General features: G+C 45.4%; 1 protein-coding gene across 3 annotated transcripts in view; it reads right to left on the bottom strand.

The window, feature by feature from the left end:
- The window catches only part of arhgef1a (Rho guanine nucleotide exchange factor (GEF) 1a), a 34849-nt gene that overhangs the window by 3573 nt on the left and 6794 nt on the right, over positions 1-24482 (bottom strand). For 2 of the 3 annotated variants that reach the window (XM_036516289.1, XM_036516291.1), the window contains exons 2-19: positions 16743-16905; positions 10798-10865; positions 10476-10539; positions 9218-9350; positions 8151-8260; positions 7744-7887; positions 6683-6933; positions 6241-6366; positions 5211-5328; positions 3807-4055; positions 3217-3293; positions 2920-3092; positions 2575-2642; positions 1319-1507; positions 916-1014; positions 699-748; positions 313-354; positions 55-105 (exon numbers count right to left, since the gene is read on the bottom strand). In XM_036516289.1, coding sequence (XP_036372182.1) covers positions 55-105; positions 313-354; positions 699-748; positions 916-1014; positions 1319-1507; positions 2575-2642; positions 2920-3092; positions 3217-3293; positions 3807-4055; positions 5211-5328; positions 6241-6366; positions 6683-6933; positions 7744-7887; positions 8151-8260; positions 9218-9350; positions 10476-10539; positions 10798-10865; positions 16743-16905 — 2175 coding nt within the window. The remainder of the gene's footprint in view (positions 1-54; positions 106-312; positions 355-698; positions 749-915; positions 1015-1318; positions 1508-2574; positions 2643-2919; positions 3093-3216; positions 3294-3806; positions 4056-5210; positions 5329-6240; positions 6367-6682; positions 6934-7743; positions 7888-8150; positions 8261-9217; positions 9351-10475; positions 10540-10797; positions 10866-16742; positions 16906-24482) is intronic. The other variant, XM_036516290.1, reaches the window with a different exon arrangement.

Below are 24482 nucleotides of genomic sequence, written 5' to 3'. Positions count from 1 at the left end.
TTTAGTAATACACATTTTAGAAAGAAATACACATCTGCTGGCAAAGTGGCTGACCTGCAGAGCATGGAGCTGAATGCTGAGGTTCACCAGCCTCTGACACACCTCCTGAAACACACGCACACACACACACACACACACACACACACACACACACACACAGTCAGAATGTCAGAATCAGAGTCAGAATATTGAATTCAAAAATATTCTGCTATTTTTCCTCATGGTACTGCTATGCATATTAGCATCAATAACAGCAAAGATGACAGAATTTTACAAACAGCAACAGTGGCTGTGTGAGACACAAAAATGCACCTCATTTAGGGGCCTGTCCTCTACTTGGTTCCCGTTCCTGTCCTGTGGGGGTTAAAGGTCAAAAATGTAATAACGTTTAAACATATCGCATTGCAATTCACCTAATATGAAATATGTTTATCTGCAAACACTGTCTTCTACCTTTAAATTACATACAAGTGTACACAAACAAATATAACTATTCTGTGTGTACACTATGCCTGTAATCATCACCTCGTGTCTTTTATAATTAACACTCCTTTAAGAAGTGCATCAAACAAAAAACTTTTTTATAGAATACAACACTGTATTTTTGTCATGAATATCTTCTCTATATCAGTTACATAATAGCTGGCAAAAACAAACAGCTGAAATAACACAGAGTCTGTCCGTCCTCCCTCTCTCACCTTAGGTGCCGGGCTGTCATGAATCCCATTGATAGATATCTCCTGTCCATCTGCACATTACACGTGAGGAAATTAATTTGTTAATAAAGATGTTATCTACATAAACATAAAACACAGGTGCTCTACTGTGCAGTCAATTAGCATAATCAACAGCACAGAACACAGAAATAAGAGAGGGGATTATTACAGTAATCCCAACATTCTGAGCTGGACTCACTGATCATTAGCGCCCCCGTGTGGTTCTGGTGGCCATTGGAACTGCAGGACAGGGGGACTTCGGGGTTGGCTCCCAGCAGCATCTCACTCAGCCTATCCACTGTGGGTTAAGAAGTGAAGTTTTTTCACATCACTGCAGTCAGCAGATTGCCATCTATGTCAAGAAATGCCATCACCTCCCTCAGTTTGAGCACCAACTGCTCAGCCGGAACTGGTCTGCCTCTTTGTATACAAGCCAGCCAGCAATTGCACAGAGGCAAAGAGGTTTCAGTCAGTCATTTTATCAGTGAAAGAGTGATTCACCAACCCTGTTAGCTAATGTGTTAACGCATCTGTTGAACTTCAGTCCAGTGAGATTCACCATACGAGATTCACTCGTATCCCCCCCCATAAATCTCCCCTACCCTCTGCGATGGCGTCCAGGAGCAGCTGCTCCCCGCGGGGTGCCTGCGGGGTGTTGGCCCTGAACAGGTTCCGGGAGTTGGAGGGCAGGGAGACCTCGCCGCCCCCCGTGACCTCCGCCAGGTCCGAAAACAGGGTGACCCTCTCCTGAAGGAGCTCCAGCACCTCCCGGTCTTTCTGCTGGATGTCAGCTGCGAGACAGAAAGGGAGAGGAGCAGTGAGGAGCCAGCCGACATTTTACGCTGTTAACAGCTTGTTTCTCTCTTCTGCGGCCTCCGCTTTGGTCGAACAAATACATATATGCTAAATACGACACATGCTCTTCCCATATTTTTAATCCATGGTCATGTTTTTACTTCAATGCAGAAGACTGATGTCATTTTACCTGTGTGCTTACAATTGATCGAAATGATTTAGCACTGCTTTTGACTATTGAATAAACATCTGAATGGTAAACAATTGACCAGACTCCATCGAAATGTTTAATTACAATAGCCATGGTATATAAATGTGGCTGTACACAATGGCATTCAGTGACGTTAAAAACAAAGAGTAGGTACTTTTTGCCTCATCCTTTGTAGCAGATAATTGAATTTTACCAGCTGAAAAACAGCACGGAATAGTAGAAAGCGAGTGATATAAGCGGGCACACAGACAGGTGGAGATGGGAGAGAAGGGGATGAACAAAGGAGAGCTGTGGAGAAAGAGAGGGCCGGGGAGTGCGGCGGAGCGAAGCGGTAATGGAGCGGAGTGGGAGGAATGGTTAGCACTGCCTCCTACACAGCGGGCCATTAACTGCCAATGGGAGCTGACACTGTCGAGAGCTGAAGAAGGTTACAGCACAGAGCGAAGAAAACCAGAGAGAGAAACACAGCCCAGAGACACGCTAATATCTCTAATATCCCTGTCCGTAGCGGGTCAGGGTGTTTTCGACCATTTCTCATAGCTAAGTATTTTCATTGTTGTATGTAAGTTGTTGTCTCGGTTATTGTGGTCATATCTTTCACTTCTGTTGTGCTGCTCTGGCAATACCTTACACTGTGAAGTCATACCAATGAACCACAATTTAAATTTTAAATCGAAAGAGATGTATGTGTGCTCTGGCAACACAAGTGTGTACTTTCCACACACGCAAAGCCAATGTTTCTGACGTGGCTTAAAGTGACAGAGAGGCATATCCGCAGAGTGATGGAGGGACAGAAGGAGGGAGCGAGGAAGGAGAGGGGGAGGAAAAGGGGAAGGATGAGCCGGGGCTGACCTCTGAGCCTGCGCAGGAGAGCCTTGTCCTCGGTCTCGATCAGGGGGAAGTCCTCCCTGGAGGGGCAGCTACGGGGAGAGAGGAGAATGTGAGAGGTGCCCCCATGCTTTATAACTCCAGGTGTGTGTAGCTTGTGTGTACACACCAGTGATTGTGTGTGTGTGTGTGTGTGTGTGTGTGTGTGTGTGTGTGTGCGTGCGTGCGTGCATGTTTGTGTGTTAGACATTTTGTGTATGCATAACCAATTGTGTGGGGGGGTGTATGCGTGCATATCTGTGTGTGTGAGACTGTATGTGTGTGCATGTGTGTGTAAAGCGTGTGTTATTTGCGTGTGTGTTTCCTTACCTGCTGACAGTCTGCTGAATGAGCCTCATCCAGGTGTTCCTGTCGTCCCTGGAGGCGGCGTGGACCTCGTACATCTCTGGCGGGGTGGAGTCGCTGATGAGGAACATGCCGCGCTCCTGGTTGGCGATGTCCCTCACTATCAGGTTCTTCAGGGAGAGCACTGGGGACTTGTCCTGGATGGGGGGAGAGGGGCAGGGGGGCAGAGGAGGGGGTGTGAGTGTGTGAGTGGACAGTGTCAGAGCAGGGTGTACGGGGTCAGAATAACGCAGGGAGTGGTGGAGAGAAGCTGAGACTCACCAGGCAGGGGAAGATGAACTTCTGGTCCTTCTCCTGCAGGAACACCAGGATGTCTGTCATCAGCAGGACCTGCACATCTACACACACACACACACACACACACACACACATACACACACACACAGCAATGCACACAAATGGACAGAAGGCGAGAGAGAAACGCTATTATTGATGCACACACACTCAGATCAGCTAGCGTAAGAAATAATCAAACATAAAGAGCTCGATTCATTTTGAAAGGGGGATGTTAATATTGCAAGTTTTCACTCTATGGATTACAAGTGTAAAACCAACATCTTGAAGGTACATTGCATGAACCAAATCTGGAAGGGGAAACTGGACTGGACAACTGGGCAGCCTTTAAATGGCACAACTAATATCCATTAGTTGTCTAGATGATATGACAGATGTATGACAGATCAGGGTAAAAAGCAGGCATTTTGAAAGATGGTGCATCATCATGTCAGCAGCCAAGCTGATGTTATTGAGGTCATGCCCATCTGAAAATGCTCAGCACTGACGTCATGAGAAATTCAGCTGAGTGTGTGTTTACACCCACGTCGCCGGTGCCCGGGCCGTGCGCCGCCCACCTTTGAGCCTGGAGCCGCCCGTCTTCCACAGCAGGGTGCCCTCGTGCATGAGCCTCCGCCTCATCAGCTCGCCCCCGCGGAACACGCCCCCGCCCCGCACCTCCGCCTCCGCCCGCGGGTCCAGGCGGGCCCGGATCTCCTGCAGCCGCTGGGTTCGCTCCAGCTCCAGCACCTGCTGGTCCACCGAGCTGAGCAGGTCCCGGATCAGCACCAGAGCCTCGCTGAGGGCCGTCGCCTCCTCCTCACAGCCTGGGGGAGAGAGAGAGGCAGACCCTGGGTCAGGCTCTGCTTTACTGTGTCAGGCATGGAACTAACACACACAACACTATGTGTAAATACACTCTATATATGTGCATATGTGTGTGTATCTCTCTCTCTCTTTTTATTTTTTTGTTCCCTACTTGATATTAGAAATGAGGTTGAGAAAAATGCTGTACATACAGGATATGTTCCCATTAAGGGTTGCAAAGCAAAAAGCAATACAATTAAACTGGAGGTAAAGGGCTGGATTTCAATGAATGAGCTGTCTACATTTTCATTTAACAACATCAGTTCTGTTTTGAGTTTCGCCAAGTTGCCATGGTAACTGGACTGCAGCACAAGTAATACAAATGAGGAGAATGTCAGATAATATTATTATTATTTCTTTTCTTCATTGGATGCCTTTACCCAGGGAAACCGAAGTTAAAGTGTAAAACAGTAATCTTTCCACAGAGAATATGTGCGCACATGGGTAGGCATCAGTTTGGCAGCAAAATGTAATAAAGTTGACAATGTAATGCTACGGAAATAAATCCTAGCCTAGTTTTTGAGTAATGAAACAAAGATTAGCTTTAAATTTCTTGATGCAGACACCATCTTCACAGTGCAAGTCTGCAGCTTGTAACGTGCGTGTGATGTCAAGGTAGGGATGTAAAGGAGTCCAGAGGATTGTTTGGCTTACATCGTAAGAGGAAAAACCTGTTCTGAATGACCACTAATGCTTCTTCAGTCAGACCTGCTTTGACAACAGACTGCTCTAACTAGCTGCACAGCTAGAGCTGCTGATTAATTGAATTAGTGGATTTTCACAGATCAGTGATTTCTGACAGCATGTCATGCACACAGAATCATTTCTGCAGTCTCTTTGTACTATTCCCTTTGTACTGAGTCATAATAATCTCTCCGTGACTACTTCTGCCTTGGAAAACATAAAAAACTAAATTTTTATCGGACTGACTAATGTTCAAATCACAATGGCCAAATTTGCACTGTTCATAGCACTGTTTTCCAGTATTCTGTGGACTCATAACTGTTGCACTGCCATGACTTGAAAATAAAGGACAGAGGTGGTGTGGAGGTGACGGCCATTGGCACAGCCCTGTGTGTCTCTGGGTGAGGACCATGGTGTGACACCGCTCTCACCCTTGGTGTTGTCCAGAATGCGCTGGACCAGGACGGGGTACTTGGTGATGCGCTGGGTTACCAGCAGGATGCACTCCTGGACGCCATGGCGACGCAGCAGGGGGCCACGATTTACCCGCTGAGGAAGGGATGGAAGGAACAAACAGAATGCAACCGTATCCATGGTAACATGCGATTCACAAAGCGTTAGCAACAGAATGTCGCTAACAGGACATCAAACGGCTGAAGATAAAACGTCAAATAATAAAACATTATGAAATAGATTTAATGGGGATTCAAATGAAATTGACATGACTAAGCTGTCACAAAAAAGCTGCTTGGGTTGAAACATGCAAAGGAGCTGTAAATGCCAAAAGAGAAAATTCCTGGTTAGCGGGCTGAAGGAAAAATCACATTCTTAACTTCTAAATGTCTATTCAATGTCTTCAACACCTGTAAAAACAAGTGAAGATATTAGCAAACTCTGACATGATTTTCTTAGCCCATGTGCGCTGTCCAAGTTAAAAAGTATGTCTGCATGTAACATGAACTCTCACCCTCGACTCAATCACTCATTGTCTGACCCTGAGGTCTCTCCTGTCAGGCACCTCCTGGTACAGCTTTATAAACACAATCCTCTTATGCTATCTTCCTCATACCTCATACCCACTCTGCCTCTCTTTCTTCATCACTCCCACTGTATCTTTTACTTCATTACTCCCTCTGCACTCCTCTCTCTCCCTCCCTCTCTCTCTCCCTCCCTCTCTCTCTCCCTCTCTCTCTCTCTCACTCTCCCACTCTCTCACACACACACACACTCACACACATACACACATGTTCTTGCACTCTGATGCATAAGGAAACTAAAACCTTGTCTGTGCATCATTTGGCCTTTTAGTCTCATTCCTCTTTCTTAGCAGAAGTAACACTCTTTTGTGGTTATGTTTATGGTTTTTATCCATCTTCCTTTATTTAAACTTTTCATAACTGCTATTAAAAGTAGAGATTTACAAGCTGAACATCTACATGCCACCCCCTCTCTCTTTCTCACCCGTATGAAGTATTGGAACCTCTTCTCTCGGGCCAGCAGCTCCTTGTACAGTTTGACAGCCTTCAGGTGTCGACTGCAGAACTCACTGTAGACCTTCCTCATCTCATCCGCACACTGACCTGAGAACTGAGAACACAAACTGTACATCAACATTTACACCCCACACTACAGAGAGAAATGAGCGGGCAAAATCAAGCCTGTGACACTGTAGCAAAGGGCGAGAGCAGTCACCCCACCCAGCCTCGAACCCGGGTCTACAGGGTACCAACCATGCGACTTTGACCGCAACGCCAAAGAGCCAGGGTTGTTGGTATGGCAGTCTGAGCGCATACTCAACCGTAGTGACGGCACTCACACACAAGTGCACACACAAACACACACACACAAGTGCACACACACACACACACAAACACACACACACACACTCTCCTATCCACGTCACCTGCTCCAGCAGTACGTCCCCCAGCTGGTGGATGGTGAAGTTGGTGCTGCTGCCGGGCGCCAGGCTGTGGTTCCTCCGCAGCAGCAGCTGGGCCAGGAAGCGCGTGTGCAGCGCCAGCAGCCGGTCCAGGCAGGGGAAGACGGCGTGCACCACGCCCTGCTCCAGCTGCACCTCCTCCAGCATGCCCCGCCGGAACACCCCCTCCATGATCCGCAGGGTGCGCACGTGGTGCAGCTCTGTCTGGATCAGCTCTGAGGGGAGGGAGACAGGGAGCTCGCATCCGCTTTTTGGGCCAACGCTACGCAAACGCAGTTCAGATCCACTGATCTTTACGCGTTCTGGGGTGCTCATTTCACTCACTGAGCCCACTGGATCAGTCAGTCCATGGGTTATAAAGATCAGTGCATCTGTCTGGAATTGATAAAACAGGAAAAGGAGCAAGAACACTGGTTCAGCAGAAAGAGTGATTAAGGGAAGTACATATCACAGGCCACAGCACGTTCACAGAGTTCACACCGGTTCAACAGGGATGTGAATGTGGAGTTCAACTTTGATTGGCTGTCCATTGGGATTCTGGTCTGTATATTCAGGGCAGCAAGTGCTCCCCCTTAGTTATATGCACACTTCTCCAAGTCCATCTCTCCCTGCTATCATAATATAAGAAAGGAATTGGTTTCACAACAGAAAAATAGATTTCTGGATGGTTTATAAAGTATCTATGGGACTGCAATAGTTTCTTGTGTTCAGTTCTACACAAATATGATCAAACATTACATGGACAGAATGCAAATCAGATCAGAGGCTTGATAAAAGTGCTCTTGAACAGAACAAGGTGAGAATTCACAGCTTTGTGTCGATGACAGTTTTTGTACAGGTGAACACAACCATAATTTGTAGAAATGGAGTGCCTAGCTAAGCAATGAAAAAAAAGCCTCTTCTGGACTACAGGGACAGGTCTGCAGGTGGATGAGAGAGAAGGAGAGGGAGAGACAAAGAGAGAAGGAGAGAAAGGGAGACATGAGCATGCAATACAGCATAAACCATGGCGAATCAGGCCTCACCGTAGATGACATCCTGCCTCTTTATGACGTCCTTGCGGTGTGTCTGCAGGTAGGAGGAGTCTACCGCCGTGCTCCAGGAGTCCGCCTCGAAGTCCCGCCCCTCCTGCTCCAGCTCGTCCAACGTGGAGGCATAGTACCCCTCCCCTGAGGAGCAGAGAGGAGGAGAGGAGGAAGGAGGGCTGAAGGGAGCTGTGTTTTTGGCAACACTTCGTGACTCAGATATAGTCCTATTCTTGGTGACCTGAAATGTCTCTTAGATTAAATCACATTTTAGCCATGGAGTCCTCATTAGCTTAGTTCAACAAAACATTGACTAAGACCTTAGATTTAATCAAATAACGTGTCGGCTACCCACAGATGCTGACTGTTTCTACGCTACCGCTTCTCTCTGCCGCCTCTCTGCTCACCCTCGTCGTTGAGGGACTCCATGGACATCGCCCGGTTCCGGAAGTTCAGAGAGTCAGTGGACTGGGACAGGATCCTGCGCAGCCCCAGGGGAGAGTCATCATTCAGGTTCCTACAAACACACACATATATACACACAGGCATGCAGACACACACAAACATATACATGCAGATATACACAACCATATCCATGCAGATACACACACATATACACACATGCAGATACACAAACAAACACACAAACACACACACACACACACACACATACATACACACATACATATATACATATATATGTGCAGATACACATACACACACACAAAGGCACACACAAATGTGAAATCGCGATACACAGACAAACAGACAGAAAAAAGGACACACAGAGAGAAAGCCAGAGAAAGAGAAACCCAAGAAGCAGGGACAGAGATCGGTGTATGCGGACAGGGCAGGTACCCATGAGAATGGATTCAGCACAGAGCATAGATACAGCACAGAGCACAGACCACAGAGTACAGGTACAGCACAGAATAGGGGGCAGGTGCAGTACCATTAACAAACACGTTGTGTTATAAGCAAGGACGGGACACACAAACAGAGACACACAAAGAGACAAGAGACACAATATTACGATCCGAAAATATCTGTACGACACATAATGTATGGCACATTCGAATACTGCACAACACACACTGCACACAGAGTGAAGCACAGTAAAGCAGATGTAGTTACCAAAACACACATGCACAATATGCACCCTGTGCGAATACTGCGGCACAGTATGGTACAATATTTCACAATTTCACCTTAAACATCGTCGCTATGGCAACAGTGAAAGTTGCTCCCCAACAGACTGCAGCACATTGAAAAAAGACTACTTCCTCTCTTTCACAGAGTACGCTATTATAATGGGAGTTTGAAGAGCTGCATTAAGGGCTTCCACTCTGGACCCTCCATTCCATTTGCAGGAGCAGGATTTCTCTTTGCTAATTTCGTAACGGTGAGCTGGAAAGCATCTCCTCAGTGCTGTTCTGTATATATACACCATAATGTGCCCGGGCAGGCCGCTCACCCTGCGATGTTATTGGTGGAGACGCTCTTGGAGAGGGAGAGGCCCGAGCGGCCCCGCCGGGACCCCAGCAGGGACTGGCGCAGGCTGTCGGAGGGGTAGATGGCGGAGCTCGGCCTCTCTTTCAGGATGGGGGCTGGAGGGAGAGAGGGTCGAGAGGGGCGAGGGGAGGCGGAGTGAGAGCGGGTGAAGACATGGGAGAACACAGGGGAGCAGGGAGATCAGAGGGGTCGCATGGATGAGGCGGGAGAAGTCAGAGACATAAGGTTCGGCTGTCTGACACTGATGGCCACAGTGCCAAATGTCAAAGGAGTGAGGGCTATATAGAAACAGCAACATGTAGCATGGCTCCCTGACAACATAAAACCCAGGGAAAGAGTTCAGTTGGATGTAGCAACCAAATGAAACAGAAATATGCACATAAAAATCCTTCTTTAAGAAATTATTGCATATTCCAAAAACAAGAGCCCAGCTGAGATTTAAATTGTTATTGCTTACCAGCCATTCTCAAGACATGGATACAAATAAAGGATGTTCAACACATTTGTTAACCTGCATTGTGAGGACCATTCATTCACAATCACATGCCCTTTAAGAAGCACAATAATACTTGGGGTTTTCAGTACTGTCACCCACTGTTCACAACCCAATTTAATCTTGACTTTTGTGGTACACAGGTAGAGCCTGTTCCCTGGCTCTACCCTCCTGTGTGAGACAGCGTTTGTCAAAGAGGAGCTTCCTTGAATATTCACCAAACACGTATTGACAAGTAAAGTGCAGACACAAACAAGGTGTTTTTAGGAACAACACTCAAAGAAACAATGCAGAAAAATAAGAGTGGCTCTAACTGCACAAAGGAAAGCCTTGCATTTCAGAACAAAGGCCTCTCTGTTGAAACGCGTGGCACGCCTTTGTGCAGTTATAGCCGTACTCTTGCACAGGGCCAGCCTTTTATCCTTATTATTCGGTTCCATCTGTTTCTTTGTGTGGTGTATTGCTGTTCCTTAAGGGACAAAATGTGCTTTGCCACTGTTGAACACTGTCCAGTGTGCTGCAGTTCATGTGTCTGGCCAACAAGTGGCAGTTTGACTCAGAGGACTGACACTCAAATCTCTACAGGGCATTAACAACAGAGGGCTGAACTGCACAACAGGGGAAAACATGGAGAAAAAAAACTGGAGGGAAGACAGCTGAAGTTATGTAGACAAATTAAACAAGAACAAAAGAAAAATGGATGGCGAAAAAAGGAGCAAGTACTCACTCTTGGTCCTAAGAGTGACATTCTGCAGCGCTGAACTGTTCCTCACCAGAGCCAGCTTCTGCTGCTGCAATCAAGCACATCACCAACGGGTAGCATTCAGTGTCATTCTGCACACACGACTAATACGCAACGATAAGCATCCTTTGCTTTTAGCTCAGCCAGGACAGGAAACGGCAGAGATGGCCGATGTGAGTTTGGAATACCTGACCTAAGGAAGTGATTAAAGGATGTGTGCACTGCCAGACATGTCCCACTGACTGTCTAGCACTGTGACTCATCTCTCTCCCTGGGTCCCCCTCCCTCCCTCCCTCTCCCTTCTTACCCTCTGTTTCACTTTGGCGCAGTTTGGCAGAGTGTCCCGACAGCGGTTGTGGATGGTAACATTGCAGGCTGAGGGATGAAAAAAAACAAATTGCTTATAAGCCTATAAAGCAGAACAATGCAATCTAATTTCTGTCACAGTACAACTTACGCTCTGATTGAATACGGCAACTGACAAAATAGAGCACTTCTAAGTGTGTATGGGGGATGGCTGCTGTTATACTCCTGACATTCTAACATAATTTCACATCTACACCATAACAAAGAATGTGATTTATTTCACCTGAAGAATGCTAGCGTCTACTACATTAAACCTTAGGGAATTGACTGGTTGGATGCAGCAGGCATTGAAAAAGTACTTATGATAGCAGAGGTAGTGCTTGTTATTTATAATTATTAGGTATGGCCAATCAAGTCCTTGGGTTTGTTTTCCTCCGCAGTCCTTGGTTCCTACTTGTATGTGCCAATTAAGTACAGCGAGTCCCGCTGCAAGTGCTGAATGCTCACACATTACTTGGCCTCTTTCATGTATGACATCCAGCCAATCACATGACTGATTTCGCAGAAGCTCAGCGCGGAGAATCAGTTGTTTTGGATCTCAGCCCCTTAAGCAGCAAGGGACTCTGGACTACGGCTCCACACTCCTTCTGTCTTGGCCACTTGAATGGAACACATTGTTGGCTAAGATATAGTTACAACATTTATTGTTCAGTTTTCGTACACCAGCAGATGTCCAGATGTAAACTTTGTTATTGTCTTCTAGGAATCTGAAAAAAGGACGCAGATCCTTCTCTGCCGTGACCTTAAAATGGCCCCTAATGCTCATAGGTTTTGACATCGCAACTCTGTAGAGCTTGAACCACAGCTCACTGCTGCTGCCTCCAGTGAAAGTTCCTGAGTCAGACCAGCAGTGATGCTGTTCACCTACACAAGTCCAGCTCTCCCGGCTGCACAACATCACACCTAAACTGCTGAAGGCCAGTCCATAAAAGGTGTCTTCCTCAATTGAGCAGCTACTCAATGAAATGTATGCTGGCTAGCACTCTTCACTTTGTGATTGAATGCACACACATTAAGTGCAACACATAAATGGATGGTTCTAACCCTCCTCCTCTTTTTTTATCACTCTTGTTCGTTCTGGTTTATTGTTGAAAGGTGTCACTTCCTGTGCACAGTTAAGTAGACAGGAAGTTACTTAAAATATGAAACTAGGTGGGTGAGAGCATGGGAGTTTTATTGGGGCAGGAAAAGGTTAGTCAAGGGGAGATACAGGTAATCAAAATATTGACATTCTAAATTAAATACAAAATACACGGTTGTACCATGACCTTTGAGTGCTCCCTCCCTCCCTCCCTTACTTTCTTTCTCTCTCTTCTTCTTTCTTTCTCTCTCTTCTCTTCTCTTTCCTTCTGTCTGTGTAATCTCCAGATCTCAGATTACACCCTGCTGTGTTAAACAATGAGGCAGAGGCTATAATCTGGTCATAATCAACGTCTCTGGGATAATGGTGTGCACACACACTCACACAGCATTGTGTGACCACCCCTGCTCCACACCTCAGGCGTAGTCAGGCAAAAATTAATGGTTAATATTCACACTCAGTGCTCAACACATGTTTTCTGATTAGATCTTTTATAACCATAATAACACACTATTGGCTGTTGGTGCTCTGCAAAGTTGGTCTGGATAGATATAATGACAATAATTAAACATGGCTATCTGTGACTGGCACAACTGGTCTGACCAGATCTTCAATAATGCTCTCGTTATTGGGGGCTCAGCATCTGCGGACCAGCCAGCCCATAATGATCTCTGTGCTACGCATTCCATTCAGATCAGTGAGAATAATGAGCGATTATATTTTGCTTCCCCCCCCCCCCCCCCCCTCCTCGGCAACAGCGACTAAATAACTGAAATTCAGACAGGAAATTGGTTTTACATTCTTTCCTTCAATACATGCAATGAAAATGTACCATCCTTTGCCATCCTTGTGCTACTTTAATGCTGTTCAATACAACAATCAGCATTCAAATACATTACGTTTTACTGAAATCAGACAAATGCAGTTTGCTTGTCCCCTAGCCATACATCATAGGAAAAGTTTTAACACGTTAAACACGTTAAACGTCTTTTTATTCAGAGACAATATGAGCCGTCGTTTGTAAAATATTCAACCCTCCCGGTACCTCCTACTTTTGGAATGAACACACACACCAAACACACTGACACACAATGTACATCTGTCATAACACTGAGTAAATTCAATCTCTGAATTGTAAGAGGGTTAAGATATTTAAACCAAGCCACTTAGTAATGTGAATTTAAAGAGCTCTGAATGGCTGGTGTTTAAATAAGGGGGGTTTAGCAGACTGGTGGATAATCTCTAGACACAATCCCCAAATACATTTACTCCAGATAAGAGAAATTGGGGACAGATTTGGATGGGGAATAAGACCAACTATATGTATTTTTTTTTTGGGGGGGGGGGGGGTGTTCTGATGTATATTTCTGTAGTTTTCATTTGTATTTTACATCTTAGCTCTGACAGGAAACGTAGGAAAGGAATGTGTTCTCACCATGTTACTCATGTGATGTTCTTGTACGCAAACCTACTGGCAAGAGGTGCTATTCTCTTTGGTTCCGTTTCACTAGCATTACACTTTCCATCAGATCTGCAGCTATTTCCAGAGTACCAGAAGTGATGAATACAATCTATCTTTGGGTGACTACTCAGGTGCTCTGAGTTCAGCTCTGGGTGGAGAGAAAATAAAAATGTGGGATCACTATACCACAGACTGCCACTGAGAGTCATAAATCCATTCTGTAATAATGCTTAAGTGGTTTCCACAAACAACCACTTTTTACTCGGTTACAAGGGGGTGTTCATTTTGGTGTTCTATTGCCAAGTTATCATAATTTATTTCCCCAAGGCATACCCAACACAACACAGAACAGAAATGTACAGAACTGCTAATACCTTTCAGACACACACACACACACACACACACAAGCCTAATAAAAATTCTGTCTATGCAATGCAGTCCAGACACTGCCCCCTACAAACTCTGCTTTTGCACTTTCTCTCACATCATTTCACCCATCATCATCTTCCAGTAGCTCTCATATCATATCTATCCTCATCACAGTCCTACCCCCATCCTGTTCCTCTCAAACTGCACTCCCACGCCGCTCAGCCTGCTATATTCCAACTGCAGGTATAATTATACCCCCGGTCCCAATTCAATAACACCCCATCCCTCCTACCACGGTTACAGCTACCCCACTGCAATTAAGGCAAGTAACCCCCCCCCCCCCTTTCAAAATCCCCAAACATGCAGATACCCTTCCCACTCTCTCTGGCTACAGACATTTGTAATTACCCCCCAACCCAATGTTCTGCTGTCTCCCTCTCTCTGCCACCTCCTCCGTCTGTGTGCCAGCGTAGAGTGGTGGTTAGGGAACCTACCGTGTAATCAGAGGGCTGCAGGTTCAAGCTCTGTGTGTTTCACCACTGCCGGTGGTGTAAGCTTGAGCAAGATGCTTATAGATGCTTACTGCAGTGCTTCTTTAATAATTCAGTTGTTCAAATGGATATTAAGTGAAAACAGATGTAAGCTATATAAGTTGTTGTGGAACGGGTGTATGTCATAAAGAAATTGATATGTTGACAAGGTTTGGAAAAACATCGTAATGGTCAATGATGTACATAGTATACAATTCTAAAGTGATATATATCAAGTACACAATATATGATGCTCAACTACGCACTTAACTGGACTTGACAAGAATGTGCAGTGCATTATGATATGCGGTGATGGTTGTCTCATCATAATAATACGGATGTTATACAATTCATCTACAGGGCTTCCTATAGCCGCTCACTTTAATGTCTTTTATGCACTCTCCCTGTCACAAACACCCCTCTTTCTGCCTTCTAACGTCTTTCACAGATCACACCATTGCTTTGAGTCCGACCGGTCTAATTGTTGGGTTGTCCCTTTCTTACCAGCCGTGTGTCAGGGCTGCCTCGATCAGTCAGCCTTACATGTGCCTGCTGACGACCGTGTGCTTAATTGAGATAAGAATGCACCGCGGGCAGCACCGCTGCTACATGTCCATTCTGTCCATACAGCTCTTTTCATTGCCTAGCCTTTGCGCATATGTTATCTCAGCTTACAGCACGGTTGTCACCGGACTTGTTGACAGTGCTGGGCTGTTGTGATAGATGGGGAGGGACTCTCTGTTGATCCAGGCTGCAGAAGGAAGGAGGAAGAGGCTATGGCAGGGCAGAGGATGAAGGAGCCTGTACTGGAGCCTTGCTGCTATGACAACAAACTGTTGAAAGATCAGGACTGGAGGGGGGTGACTTGACATCTCTATCAGGCCGATTCCAACCAGCACATTAAACCACTGCAACACTTACTTCACATTTACATTATTGTCATTCAGCAGATGCTCTAATCCAGAGCGACTTACACATATCAGAATTTTTTTTACACGTTATCCATTGATACAGCTGGATATTTACTGAGGCAACTGTGGGTCAAGTATGTTGCCCAAAGGTACAGCAGCAGTGCCCCAGCAAGGAATCGAACCAGCAACTTTTTGGTTACAAATCCTGTACCTTACCACTATGCTACACTGCCACTGTGTTAAAGCCATCGTCAGTTCTCCCCTCTTTCACTCCATCTGAAGCCATGGGCGCCTTGCTGGTCTGTCTGCCCTCCCTGCCCTCCTCAATGCTGCTTATTTGCTTAGCGATGGTCATAATCGAGGTCACTTACACTATTTGCGCTTCTCACACATCCCATTTACACAGCTGGACATGTTAACTAGGGCAGCAGCAGGGCCCCACTTGGAGTCTGAGTGACCTCACCGCCACCGTGAGTCAACACGCTTTTCTGTCCGAATTCTGCTTAAGTCCTTCCTCTCCTTCCTACGTCCTTCTCCCCTCTCTCAACACTCTCTCGCTTTCCTGTTTTCACTGGCTTTTTTTTTTTTTTGCTTATCAAGGCAAATATTCACGTCTCCTCTCTCTCTCTCTCTCTCTCTCTCTCTCTCTACACGTTCTCCCAACTTTCCCTGCTTCCCCCCCCCCCCCCCCGTTTGCCTCCACCCTCCTTTTCTGCCCCTCCCCCATCTGTTCCTCTGGCTGGGAAGAGAGGGATGCAAGCCTGATCTGAGCTTTACTACCTGCGCACCACCTTCCACTCCAAACAACATTTTCAGTGGATTGAAAAAAAAAAGGATCATTTCATTGTAGCTTCCACCCTGTCGATGTTATCAGTATGCAGCTTCCTGCAGCGTATCGCACAGCTCGATTTCATGTCTGACATTGTTTGGCAACTTCTACACTGCTAGGGTAGGAATCAATTCCGCTCACACGGACGAACCCACCAACCACTCAGATGTCACCGAGACATGCAATTCTAGTAGGGACGCACAGTGTGACATTCATGGTCATAAATTAATTATAGCTGTTACGGGGTTAACTGTTGTAGAGGTTCTTTTAAAGGTTCCATCTGCAGTCAAGGCAAGGCAAGGCTTTTTTTTCCAATTAGTGTTCTTCAGCAGGTATTGAGGTATTGACTGGGACATTACATCATATTTTTGGCATTCAGCAGACATTCTTATCCAGAGCAGCTTACATAGGTTACAATTATTTATTTTATTCATTTATTTATTTATTTATTTACATGTTACCCACTTATACAGCTATATTTATATTTACTAAGTAAATGCTGGGTTAAGCACCTTGCCCAATGGTACGACAGCGGGTGCCCCAGAGGGAAATCGAACTCCCTGCCCTTTGGTTATGAGTCCTTCTCCTTACCACTATGCTACACTGCTGCCCCAGGGACAGCATCCTTGCTGTGATACCTACACTGTAGTTCTGTATACTGAATACCGCAGATGATCAGTGTTACTGTAGGTGGCGGTACTCACTCGGGCAGCTCAGGGCCTCCTTGGCGGTGATGCTCTTGTTGCAGGCGGAGCAGAGCGTGGTCCCGGAAACGGTGAGGGAGGTGAAGAGGTGACCGTTGCTGTACCTCGCCTCCCTCTCTCTGGCCTCCTTCTCCCTCTCCTTCATCCTCTCCTTCTCTTTATTCTGGAGAATGTGGGAGAGAGAGGGGGAGGGACATTCACTTAAAGAAGCACGGATTGTCACAGAACAACACTCGCGTTCCACATGCGAGCATCTATAGCATCTGCACGGCAGCTGGAACCATTCTAGATTACACAGGCTGTCATGTGCACTGCGGTGATAATTCAGAATGTACAGGTCTCAGCACAGATTCATATCCATGCTAATACAGAGAAAAGATAAAAGCTAACATACTAGGGATTTGGTCAAAAGGGCTTATGTAAATGTACATGTCAACATCTAGGCACGCCTTTGTACTGGATCCTGTTGTAGCACAATATGATCAAAAGCAAAGCATGGTATGGCCAGTGGACTGAATGGAATGTGTGGTTACAGTGACGAATTTCTGTGACATGAAAACACACCATTACAGGATTCATTGGGTACACAACACGGTGCCGTCTCTGGGCTGCTGGTGTAAAACCTCTGACTTCCTTTGTTATTGTGGGGAGTTTTCAACAGCACCTCAACACCAGCAGCTTTGCTGTGTGCAAACTTAAGATCTGCAAATCTGACAGATCAGGGAGTTTCCACTTGTTGATGAGATAGTGAAATATAACAGATTAAATTTTTCAGAGTGCTACTATAGCAAACGCTGCCCTGCACAGTAACTGCAGATGCATAGAACTGGCAGACAGTGTGTCAGTATGTGATGGTGAACAGACTTACATCTCTACAGCTGCAAGGTCAACTTAAGGTCTCACAGGACCAGATGTTCTTCTGTTTGGTTCTTCAGTTATTCACTATTCACTTCATAATTCACTTCGTTATTCCCTTTTTCTGTACTGTGACATATCATTTTACAACTGCAAACTGTACTTGAAATCAAGAAATATGTAACCTTTGGGAAGTACATGGGTGAAGTGCATAAATCCAACCCAATAATGGAACAAAACAACCAACGTTGGAACTAAAAGTGGAACACATGTGGCCCAAGTCTGGCATTGGCTGCCTCATTTCCAGCTGCTCCTGCTCATTCTCCTTGAAGGTCCTCTCTAACCCCCACAGTGTTTTAATTAGATGCAGAGACCTTAATGCAGACAGTTGGGTCTGCGTGTACGGGCTGTGTTGGGTCAACATGTTTAGACAGAGAGGAATATGCAGCTTTTCTCCTACCAGCAGCTATTATGTGAAGGTTTTCTTAATCAAGCAATACCATTATATCCAGTCAAACCTCACCAGACTGGAAGTTTAGAAATAAGAACTTTTCAAACCAAAAGTGAAACCTTGCCATCCTATTGTTCTCTAATGTGTTCATGATGTTCAAAATGTAATGGATAACAACATACAAAATCCCAAAGCAAGGCACACAAAAGTTTGAGTATCCCAAACAAGCCAACCTGCTGACGCACATGGGCTGAAAGTGATTTCTGACTGGATCTGGTAAAGGTGTAACCCATCCTATAACAGAATGTGTACAGAGTATGTGCTGCTATCAGCATCTTCAGACTACTGCCAAGTCTGTTGTCTGTGTTTACATTTAATGAAGTCTGAAAGTCAGTTTAATGAAGTCTGAAAGTAAGATCCAATTTAACTGTCAATAGGAATGCACTTGAAATATTCTGATATTCCAATACTCTCTTGGTCCCAAAATCAAACATCAAATCCTTCACCCCCACAAAAAAACCCTCAATAAGAACACGCACTTACTCACACTTTCAGACAAGGACATTAGTAACATCAGTCTGTTTATAACTGTTTATAACAGACTATAATATTATTGTCTACTCTGTACTTATAACATAATTGGCTGCCATAAAAAAGAAAAAGAGAAGTTTCAGAGAAGTCAGACTCGTTTCCCAGAACTGCCATTGCCCTCTTTTTTAAAAATAAAATGTTTAAAAATTTTTCAGTGGGTCTCTTAAGCATTCAGTTCTGTGTCCTTGGCTGTTCTCGCAGCATCTGTACCACTTGCCAAACAGTAATGCAAAAAATCTGTCATTGACGTACTTATTAAAAGATTGCTTTACCAGAGGTATCTGACATTAGGGTGGTGAAACACTTAATAAAGAGGCAATGCCACCGGACTGGGAAAAACTCCATTTCTCAAGACACACCCAGTCCAGCATACACCCCACAGTATAGCTGCAATACCCCATTCCAACTTTATTATGGTAGCTACAGTCAAGGCAAAGGTTTAATAAAGTTAAGGATCACAAATGACAGAGATGCTCCACCCAGGTTATTGTGAGGTCACTGATGCTCAGGGGTGGAGTGAGCAACAGAACAGCCCCAGTTTAGGCAGGGCAGGAAGTACTAGGGCTGGGCCAGGGTTGAAACAGAGACCTGTGTTTAGCTTCTGTGACAGTCAGGAAGTTTCGGTTCCCCAGAATGACTCAAAAGCTGTTATGTTCAGGGAAGGCACTGCAGATGTGACTTGCAAAAGATGTATTTCTTTTGTGCTGAGAACACAGAGAACGTGAACCAAATCATAACTGAAAAAAACGAGAGTTTGCATCACTAAGCCAATCACTGACACTGAATACACAGCAAAACAAATGAATGTAAATTCAAAAACACTTGGCTGTATTTATGTATTCTTTTCTTCTGGAGGGGCAAACATTTTGCCAGTTGGTTTGTTGACATCCTGCACAGGAAGTGAATTAAGAGGGCTTCCTGTTTCAGATCAGCAATGGGTGGATCTTAAAGTTGCCAGGGGAACAAGGAGAGGGGGAGGAAACATCGCATCAGGAAGGATTCTGGCAGAAGAGCAAAAACATATGAGTTCGGCACGGAGAGAAAGCTGGCACAAGAGCACACATGTGTTCAGCAAACTCTGGGGGTGTATGTAGGGAGATCAGAGCTGCAGAAACGTCTGCATGAGATAAAGCAACCAACAGAAGGAATGCACCGGACACACCCAAACTCTGTGCAACACTGTGCAGGTCTTCTGAAGACCCTGTCACAGACGACTGAACTCCGCACACATGGTACAGATTTCTGTCTGAAGTCAGTTCAGCGTACTGGAAATATCAAGACCTATTTGGCCTAAATTGGTACTCAGCTAACCCTGAAAAAATAAAGCTAATTAATGAGCCCTAACCTTATTCAGAGCACTCCACTGCCGCTCTGCAGACATTACACTTAAGGCAAGGGGCTGTTGTAAATACCCATATGTTAACAGATGGAGACTCAAAACCTTCAAACAGGATAGGTGTAGACCTTGCATATTACTGATAATAACTGAAACTGAAACTGTTACTGATTGTTTTAAGTAAGTCATTGAGCTCAACCCACCAACTTTATACCATCTAATGTGGTGGCATTTCATTTTTAAAATTTTGTGTGCAAAAAAATCAATTTCAATAACACTGAAATATCAGCATGAAATTAAGACTTATGTCCAATCTTTTTTCTTACAATCAAAATTATGAAAGGCAATGCAACCTCAGACTGAAAGTAAAATTATTTAAGGTGAAAGACACAAAGGCAACACTACTGCTTTAGATGCAATCACACAGAAGGGGAATCCGCTGCTAAAATGCTGATCCTTACATAAACCGGAGCACTCGTTAATCAAGCAAAAATAATCAGAAACGGAACAATCAGCAATTTAAAGCCTCCCTTATTTCAGGCTTGCAAGCCCCCTCTGAGGGAAAGTCATATTCATACACTGGAGGGTGGACAGATGGGGGGTGGATTATTACTAGGGAAATGGGACAGACTTCCACTTCACTTGATGAAAGGGTCGGCATAAGATTTGCATACAGTATGTAACACTCACGACATGCAGCATTCAGCCAGCCCCTCAGTCAATCACACGCTTTCAAAGCTTTCAACAGCTTGAATCAATTGCTCTGTGACATTAAATTACAAATAATTGCCCTGCTGTACTGTAGCAGTACTGAGACATTTAGGCCCAGACTGCATTGTCAAGATGTTTCTACACGTTCTTACCTAGTTCAGCCTTCAGACCATTTAAAGCAATGAAAAGTCAGCTTCTACTGTTGACCTGATTGATATCAGACACACAGTCCACTGGGTGTTGCTGAAGCACAGTACAGAAGTGGGGCTGTAACCAGGAGGTCGTAGGTTCAAATCCCAAAAGAGACAATGTTGCACGTGTGAATTACATAGCCTGAAATGCATCAGCTGTGCTGGATAAGTAGAAGTGATGTTGTTCTGAATAAATCCTTAGCCAATCTATGCAGCGTTTGTCTATTTACATGGCAGACATCTTTATACACAGCTTAGAAGATATAAATCACCTTCCCCCTCCCAGCCAACACAATCACACTTCAATTGACTTATTTTAGTGGGCCTGTCCTATGGTTATTTGTAATTGGGTGACTGGTGTCTTCTTTGGGGCAGACACTGCAAATAAACTTGCAGTTTGTCAATAATGTATGAATGCAAAATCTTGTGCTAACTGGAATTCAGACTGAAACTGTTTGGGACAATAAGAGTTTTCATCCTCATTACCAGTCCCATGATTGATGCATAATTGTATACTAAACACTGCTATTGTGGGCACTGCATTTGTAACCATAGTCTTTCCCCTACAATAAATCAAGAAAGATTTCGAGAAAAACAACACATTTCCCACGTACATCTTTGTTTTGCCAATCAAAAAACTAATGTTCCTCTTTGTACTTATCACATTGTGCCACTTTTTTACTTCAGATATTTTATTTTACCTTTTGTATTTTTGCACCATTTTATTTTACTCCTTTATTTGGCAGCGCTCTTACCCTGAGCAATGCAGAATCCACTTAATATGAAATGATGTAATCAAATAATTATTTATTTTTTTCCTGATCATTATTGTAATTATTAACAAAAACAGATCTAGCAAAAGAACTGCCATTTCAGCAACAAACACTGTGAGCATTAGCTAGCTTCCAGCAGAGACGGACATTAACATCAAGAAAAGAAAGTTGCCTAGCACTGCCATCCATGCAGTCCAATCCTATTCACCGTGTTAACTGACACACTGTGCCCTGAGAGTGAGTGGGAGGGCTACCAGAGAGGACTCTAATTAAGGGGAATTATGTATTTGGGTGGGAGAGCATGCATGTGTGCCCATGGACCACGCCACACTGCTCTGCTTCCACAAACCTGCACGGAGCTGGGGGTGCGTGGTCCCAGTTCCGCGTGTGCAACTGACCATACGGCTGTACTGAACTGTGTAATCGCCGGGGGCAGCTTGATCATGTCTGCTAATTCCCTTTTGCACGTCTCCTGACCCAGTCTTAAGGCCTTGTGGTCAGACCACAGAAACAAACCCCAAGACACATGGGATTTCCACGCTTACTGTAGGCATGGGATACTTACCCAACTACCCGCTACCCAACGGAGGCAAAAGGGCTCTTCACACTATGAACTACTCAGTGAAAGATCTGCTCTCTGAAGGCTGATTGAGATAATGAGAGAATGGCCTGTGAGGGATGGGGGTTTAGAAGTAGAGGGACAGAGGAGAACAGATGGAGAAACGCATTCAGAGGTCAGAGGCCCAGCGAAAGACAAAAGAAATGAAAGAGAACAGCAGAGAAAAACAGAAGCGGGTGACATATGCTCTGTGTGTATGTGTGTGTGTGTGTGTGTGTGTGTGTGTGTGTGTGTGTGTGTGTGTGTGTGTGAGAGAGTGTCAGTGTGTTCTGACAGAACAACACAAAGAAAATGCTGGACATAAAGAGGGAGAGCGAAACGGGGAAATCTGGAGCAGCCAGAGAATAAGAACATACTGTAAGTCAATTTAAACAGCGGTAATGGGGAGGCTCCCACAAAATCTTACACATGTATGTGACAGGGTATGTGTGTGTCTGCCTCTGTGTGCGCGTAGCTACAGTATGTGGATACGAATACATTCCTGTCAGTGCTTGCATGTTCACACACCAGGGTGAGCAGTGGGGTCTTAATTACTGCACACACACGCGTGTGTCTGCGGGTCCGCTGTGGGCACGCACGCTGTCAGAGCCAGATGGCGTCTGCCGCACGGCGGCTGTGCCCTCACGCTGCGCTGGATAACGAGGGGGAGCCGATTAGGGCTGCGGCGGGGTTAGAGCACAGCGCCGCCTGACTGCTGGACCGCTGTGCGCGTCACTGGAGTGCGCGGTAATTAATAAAACGCAGGGAGGCTAACAGGCTATGCGGGGGGGGGGGGGGCAAAGAGCACTCTTAACACTGCTGGCAAAGTGGGGCCCTTCAACGGTAACATTTCAGCTGCTGTCTGGAGTTACCCTCTGTCCGTTTCGTGTCACATCAATCCCTTTTCTTTCCCATATCATTTTTATCTCATTTTCAGGGTTACAGATTATCCTTCAGTCAATCGAGAAATCAATGTTTCTTCAATCAGTCTGCGTTTCAGGTATTCTCATTACTAGATCACGTTACTAACAGAGTGTTACACTGAAGGCTGTTGTGACGCTGCACTGTCAAAATTTGACAGGGCTGGAAGTGAATGGCATTGGATTTACCACACACGCAGATCTCGTTGTGGGAAAAAAGCTGGAGCACTGCGGCAGGAGCGGGGCTCACCTCTGCCCAGCTCTGCCTCCACCAGATGCACTTCTGTGTGTTTGCATCTGCTTTGCATCCAAGGCCCAGGAGGGCACAGGTGTATGCAAAGCATGTAATCCCTTCAGTGATCAGTACGACTACAACAACAAGGGGGCTGAGCATCATAAGACAAGGAGGGACAATAGCCACCGGAGTTCGGTTCAGGGCGACCGCTTTTCGGGCAACGGTGCGGCAGCGTGTGTCCGGTTCTTCAGGCTTGCTTTCCAAAGTAAAAGGACAATTACAGCAAGGGAGGAGAGAAGCTAAATAAGACAGTCAGAGACTTTGGACAAACGAAATAATGAAGCACATGAATGATTGTTTTCAGACAGCATATAGTTGAAATATTAATTGAATTGCTGAAACATTCTGGGGTCCAGAACCCCTTGTTGCCCCTTGTTGAAGTGTTGTTGTTTTTCTTTTTTTGTCATTTGTTTCTGTATTTTTCCTTCACCCTGAACCAAACCCTTGAGGAGCCCATGTGAAAGACTGAGAAGTATCTGTCAGCACAGTGCTTAAAATGGAGTCCAGTTAACCACAAGACACATCCCGTTTCCCACGAAGGGATACTTCCCTCAAAACCTAAAGCCGAAGAACAAGCGGGCTGAGGGCTATCCATGTATCACACCATTTGAATGTCAATTACAGACATTGTGATTAAATCAGGAGCAGTCAGTCTTGCTCATACATAAATCCTGTCACACACACACAAACCATTCCATCCACAAGAGGCTATCAAAAGGTCAGTGAGGTCCTCTAATAAGGCTTCGACGCCCTTTTTGCCAAATCTGTGATTTGATATCTGATAATGACAACGGCTCTAAAAAATAATTATAAGGTGGCAAAGCAGATCATCCACACACAACCTCTGCACACACTGACGCAACCGGTCCATCTCCTCACTCCCTCCTATCTGACCGTCCTCACAGCTGCACAGCTCTTCATGGGCCAGTCAACACACTGGCTGACAAGGCCAAACACTGACACTAAACGCTAAGCATCAAACACACAACCAGCAGCTGTAGTAAGCTGCATGGGCATTC

This window comes from Megalops cyprinoides, chromosome 21 (assembly GCF_013368585.1).
Source record: "Megalops cyprinoides isolate fMegCyp1 chromosome 21, fMegCyp1.pri, whole genome shotgun sequence".
NCBI classification, from domain to species: domain Eukaryota; kingdom Metazoa; phylum Chordata; class Actinopteri; order Elopiformes; family Megalopidae; genus Megalops; species Megalops cyprinoides.
Note: the sequence above shows the minus strand (reverse complement) of the source record. Positions and strands in the feature narration are given on the sequence as shown.